The 6,339-nt window shown below is 37.8% G+C and overlaps 1 protein-coding gene and 1 pseudogene across 1 annotated transcript; both read right to left on the bottom strand.

The window, feature by feature from the left end:
• Positions 1-418: 418 nt before the first annotated feature.
• LOC105818257 lies at positions 419-1,003 on the bottom strand (annotated as a pseudogene).
• Positions 1,004-4,542: 3,539 nt separating this feature from the next.
• Positions 4,543-5,484, bottom strand: LOC105818369 (olfactory receptor 502-like). Its single transcript, XM_012654328.1, has one exon. The coding sequence runs from the start codon at positions 5,482-5,484 to the stop codon at positions 4,543-4,545; it is 942 nt and encodes a 313-aa protein (XP_012509782.1).
• Positions 5,485-6,339: the final 855 nt, after the last annotated feature.

Below are 6,339 nucleotides of genomic sequence, written 5' to 3'. Positions count from 1 at the left end.
GCTATGTGACTACTATATTTTCCCATTATAAACAAAAGTATTTGCTCAACTTTTCCTACCATTCTATCAACAATGTCTGTTAGATGCATAGGGAGCAGGTGACTTGTCTCTTTAGTTCACACATCCTCAAATCAAATTTTGGCAGATAACTACTTTTGAAATATATGAATACAACTTAAAAAGAATTTTCAGCAGATTATCTAGTTTATCCTAATTATAAATTTAACTTAATTTTATTAAAGGAAACACACTATGGGCCTCTGATTTACTATTTAATATCTAAAAATACATCCACTACTAAAAAAAAAATCACACTGGCTGATGATGTATGGTCAGCCATATTTTGACTACAGAAAATTTCCTTTTATTATTATATCTATGGGATATTATTGTATCAAATCCTATAAGATAACGGGTGTCACTTAGAAAATATTTTTCTTCCAAGCTCTCTCTTCGGAGCCCCATTAATCTTCTTCTTCCTCAGGCTGTAGAGGAGGGGGTTCAACATGGGGATCACCAGCATGTAGAACACAGACACCACCTTGTTCTGGTCAGTTGAGGAGCTGGACTTGGGCATCACATAATTGAATGTAATGGTCCCATAGAACAGAGTGACCGCAGACAGGTGGGAAGTGCAGGTGGAGAAGGCCTGTGGCCCCCTCAGTGGAATGCATCTTCAGGGTGTTGATGAGAATGTACATGTAGAGACGGCTATGACAAACACAGTGACCACAATGACGAAGCCAGCAAAAAACAAGGGAACAACTGCGGGGACACTGGTATCAAAACAGGAGAGTTCAATTAAAGGAGCAAAATCACAGAAGAAATGATTGATTCTATTTGGTCCATGGAATAATAAAGAAAAAAAGGAAAAGGTAAAAGAGGAGGCATTAAGAAAACCACCTGTGTAAGCCACTACAAATAACTGGACACGGACTTCTGTGGACATTTTGGTTGAATAAAGCAGTGGGTTGCAGGTTGCCACAAAGCAGTCATATGCCATGACAGCCAGAAGGAAACACTCAGCTGTCCCAAAGAAAGCAGTTGAACCAAGCTGCATGGTGCATCCAAGGTGGGTGTATTTCTATTCATCAGGAAGTTTACAAATATATTGGGTGTGACAGTAGAGGAATAGTCCATGTCAATATAATTTATAAAATATGTTCTATTTTATACATTATGCTTCCCTGAGTGCAATGATTCTTATAACTAGAAACGTTTGCAGAGAGCCAGGAACTGTGCCTGAGGTTATTATAAAATATATTGGTTCCAATTAGAGTCACTAAGCTTATAAGCTTGGTTGGTGCCTCTGTCTGTGCTGTTACTTGAGATCCTATGTGAAGACCTGCGAGGGCTACACTCCACAAAGATAAATGCCCAGTGTAACTCCTCAGGCATGGTGAATTTGTCGCTTATGAGGTTCTATGTGGTTGTCTGCATACTATTTAGTGGTTTTTGTTTCCTGTGATTGTATATATTTTTAAATTATCTTTTATCTTTTAACCAAAGTAATATTATGATCTGTGTTTATTAATTCCCATATCTTAAATCTTAATGGTTCTGTTTCTATTTTCTGCTATTTCAACTGGCTCCGATGTTTGGCATCTAATTCCTTTTGTAACAGTCATTTTTTTTCACTGTATGCTGGCCATTGTATTTGAATAAGTATTGGCAGGAATAATTGAGGCTTGGATTGTTTGTTTGCTTATTCAGTTCACCTGTCCTAACCATCACATCCAAGTTCAAGGCTTGAGATGCCCAGACCTCCAGGGCTGCTAATCTGTGCCAGGCTGGGTTACTCCAGGTTTCCCTTTATCCCAAGGAAATACATGAGGTGTATCAATCAGACTTCTCTGCCGGATGTGCCCTAGGCTTTGACTTGTGCCCCTCTCAACCTCCCAAAAAAACACTAAATCCATAGCACAGATTGGTAGCACTTTCTTCTCTCTTGTCAAATTCTCTTTTAACAAAAGCATTTTTGAGTGTTAGGTCTGCTTCTCTGGGTTCTCATATTTTTTGGTGAGGCAATTCCTAATCATCCTGTAAGCTCTAAAGTGATGTTTAAAATATGTCTAACACTTTATCGTTTATGTTAGTTATGCCCACCAGGGGATTGATTAAAACGACTAACCTTGCCATTGTTGGAGCAGAAACCTCAAACGTAAATGACATGCCTGTGAGTGGAAGTTTAGATTAGTACAACTGTTCACAGGTATCACCATATTTGACATGAACCATCCTCACCTCCTGCGATTGTGGCTCAGATGTTACATTCCCAGTGACACCTGCACCACTTCCTGCCCCTGGAATATCAACCTTTTATGCACTGCTCTACTTTTTCTTTGTTCATAGCACTCATCCCCTTCTAATAGTCTGAACCACTTACTTCTTAGTTTTATTGTCTGAACCCTATGCTAGAAGATAAATTTCATGAGGGCAGACATCTTTGGCTGTTTGTCACTTACATCCCCAAAAGCTCAGGACAGTGCTTGGAATATGAGTCACTCAATATATTATAATTTTTGAATGTATGAAAGAACAAATGAATGAATGAAATGATTAATTTCCTGTGGTTCTGTCAGCAAAAAGCTAAGAATTTATGTCTGGAACACTAAGCAGAGGACAGGAAAAGGAAATAAATGTGGTAGTTGTCACCACGTGGAGGTTGATAAATTCTCTCCAGGGGCCAGTCAAAATTTTAGAGGAGAGACAATGAAGTTCCCTGGAGCTTCCTAAGATGTGAGTGAGACCACAAACAAAGTTTTTATCCATAGTCTCAATGACACTTTGCAATTGGATTCTCTTCCTGGAAATTATTGCTTGTTTTTATTTCACCAAGTCCCTAAGGAATCAGAAATTCCACTCATTCCTGAAAAATAACTCAATTATTTTGACCTGATAGAGAAATTCACAGGACAGTCAGAGACAACTCTTCTTGTTCTCCTCTAGTGAGCCCTGTAACTATGCCAGAAACAGAGGCCAGGAACGCAGACCAGAATTTTACAGGCCCACAAAGCTCATTCCCAGTAGGTAACATTTGTGCATGGAGAATGTATCCAGCAATGTTATCATTTGGTTCCACTTTGTCATTTCCTTTCAGAATGGCCTCAGTTATAACCGTAGTTATCAGCCTTATCTCAGGATAAGCTGATTTTGCAAATGGCCACAGTCAAAGGGTTTAGAGGTATAACAACCTTAACTTACAGTAGAGAACAACTTTTAGAAAAAATATGAATAAAATTTGAAAGGATTTGAAGCAGATTAAGAACATTTTCATGTGAAACACACCACTCAGATGTTATGTTCCCAGTGACATCTGCAGTGACCACTTCCTGCCCCTGGCATATCAATCTTCCATGCATTGCCCTACTTTTTCTTTCTCCATGGCACTCGTACTTTTCTATTAATAACAATCTGTATCATTTACTTGTTAGTTATATCGTCTGAGCCCTATCGTAGAATAGAAATTTCATGAGGGCAGACATCTTTGGCTGTTTGTCACTTACATCTCCAGTAGCCTAGACAGTGCTTGCAATATGAGTCACTCAATATATTATAATTTTTGAATGTATAAAAGAACAAATGAATTAAATGATTAATTTCTTGTGGTTCTATTGGCAAAAAGCTAAGAATTTATGTCTGAAACATTAAGGACAAAAAAGAGAAAAAAATGTGGTAGTCATTACCATGCGGACGTTGATAAATTCTCTCTCCAGGGGCTAGTCAAAATTTGAGGGCAGAGACAGTCAAGTACCCTGGAGCTTCCTGAGTAGGTTGTGAGTGAGACCACAAACAAGTCACCGAAAAGATTTCCTTCCACAGTCTCAAAGACATCCTGCAATTGGATTATCTTCCTGAAAGTTATTCCTTACTTTTGTTTCACTCAGTCCCTAAGAAATTTAGGAATTCTGCTCATTCCAGCAAAATAAATCAATTATTGTGACCCGACAGAGAAATTCACAGGAGAGTAAGAGACAAATCATGTTGTTCTCCTCTAGGGACCCTTATAACTATGCCAGAACCAGAGGCCAGGAACACAGACCAGAATTTTATGGATCCAGAAAGCTCATTCCCAGTAGGTAACCTTTCTGCAAGAAGAATGTCTCCATCAATTTTATTATTTGGTTCCACTTTGTCATTTGCTTTCAGAATGTACTCAGTCACAACTGTAGTTATCAGCCTTATTTCAGGATAAGCTGATTTTGAAAATGGCCATAGTCTAAGGGTTTAGAGGTATAATTACATTAACTTATGGTAAAACACAACCTTTAAAAAAATATGAATAAAATTCAAAAAGATTTAAGCAGATTAAGTACATTTTCACGTGAAACAATGTTTTCCTAATTATATATTTATTTTATTAAATAAAACTCCCTGTGAGCCCATGATTTACTATAGTATTTAATCTGAAAATCTAGCCCCTACATTTACTAAAAAGCTTCATGCTGGACAGATATATTTTGACCACAGACACTCAATTTACTTTTACTATTTTCTTAATGAGACATTAATGTATAAAATACTACAAAATAAAAGATGTCACTAGGAAAATATTTTTCTTCCAAGCTCTCTCTTCAGAGCCCCCTTGATCTCCTTGTTCCTGAGACTGTAGATGATGGGGTTCAGCATGGGGATCACCACCATGTAGAACACAGACACCACCTTGTTCTGGTCAGTTGAGCTGGACTTGGGCATCACATAATTGAATGTAGTGGTCCCATAGAACAGAGTGACCGCAGTGAGGTGGGATGTGCAGGTGGAAAAGGCCTTGTGGCGACCCTCGCTAGAGCACATCTTCAGGATGGTGATGAGGATGTAGATGTAGGAGACGGCTATGACAAACACAGTGATCACAATGATGGAGCCAGCAGTAAATGAGGGAAAAGCTGTGGGGACACTGGTATCGAAACAGGAGAGTTCAATTAAGGGAGCAAAATCACAGAAAAAATGATTGACTTGATTTGGGCCACAAAATGATAAAGAAAAGACAGAAAAAGTAAAGGAGGAAGCATTAAGAAAAGCACTTAAATAAGCCACTATGAGTAACTGGACACAGACTTGAGTGGACATTTTGGTGGAATAAAGCAGTGGGTTGCAGATTGCCACAAAGCGGTCATAAGCCATGGCAGCCAGAAGGAAGCATTCAACTGTTCCAAAGAAAACAACTGAAAAATGCTGGATGGCGCATCCAAGATAAGAGATTGTATTTCTCTCCACCAGGAAGTTTACAAGCATGTTAGGGGTGACAGAAGATGAAAAGCCTATGTCAGCAGAAGCCAAGTGGCTCAGAAAAAAATACATAGGGTGATGGAGCTGAGAGGAGATTCTGATTATAATGATTGTGCTGAGGTTGCCAGATATGGTCACCAGGTAGATGCACAGGATGATCACGAAGAGGATGACACGAAGGACCAGATCATCTGTTAAGCCCAATAGAATGAACTCTGTCACAGCTGTGTGGTTCCCATCTACCCAGGAATCCATGAGACATGGTAGCTGCTCCCAAAATGAACCTGTGATGAGAACAGTACACTAGTTATAAATTCGTTGGTTTCATTTTTATTAGTACAAATGGGAAGTCTCTATTAAGATATTCAAGTACCAGTACATTTTTACCTGAAACTGTGAATCTGTCTGTAGTTTGAAAATTATTTTTATCATGAACACCAGAAAAACTTCCTTCAAATAATATCCTTTTCTTGTCACATTGTTTCCAAAAAGGCAGTTAAAGTGGCTTTAAATTCAAAGTATTAAAAACATAAGACATATGAGAATAATGGAAAAGATTGGTGAGTATAACTAAAAAAGAAAAATATGCATATAGAATTTTTAAATAAAGACTTGAGAAATGGCTAACATTTTTTACATACTTACTAAATGTTAAGCATAGGGCTAAGAAGCTTATATCCATAGTCTGGTTCACTTTCCATAAAATGATATTAGTTTCATTATTATTTATTTTATAGATGCATACACGGCATGAAAGACGTTACGTAACTTGTACAAAGTAACATAGCAAGTGGTGGAATCAGAACATAAACCTCAGGAAGTCTGCCTGCTCCATTCCTTTAGTAACTACACAACAAACAAAGTTAAATGATACCATGAAGTCCAACACACCTGGAAATGAGTGGATAACAGTTTGTCCTTTAGGTCTTCTGGCATCTAATGTGTAAAACAGGCACTTGGTTAGTAACGTATTTCATGATTCTATCAGTTAAATAACACCATTTTTTAAAAAGAAGAAATAAAATTGACTCCATTACTGAAAAGGATTTTCAAATTAGGATTATGAATGAGGTCACTTATTGTAAATTTATGGGATATCTTTAAAATATT

Source organism: Propithecus coquereli, unplaced genomic scaffold (genome assembly GCF_000956105.1).
Source record: "Propithecus coquereli isolate 6110/MARCELLA unplaced genomic scaffold, Pcoq_1.0 Scaffold44, whole genome shotgun sequence".
NCBI classification, from domain to species: Eukaryota; Metazoa; Chordata; class Mammalia; order Primates; family Indriidae; genus Propithecus; species Propithecus coquereli.
The sequence above is the reverse complement of the archived record's forward strand: the minus strand, read 5'-3'. Positions and strand labels throughout refer to the sequence as shown.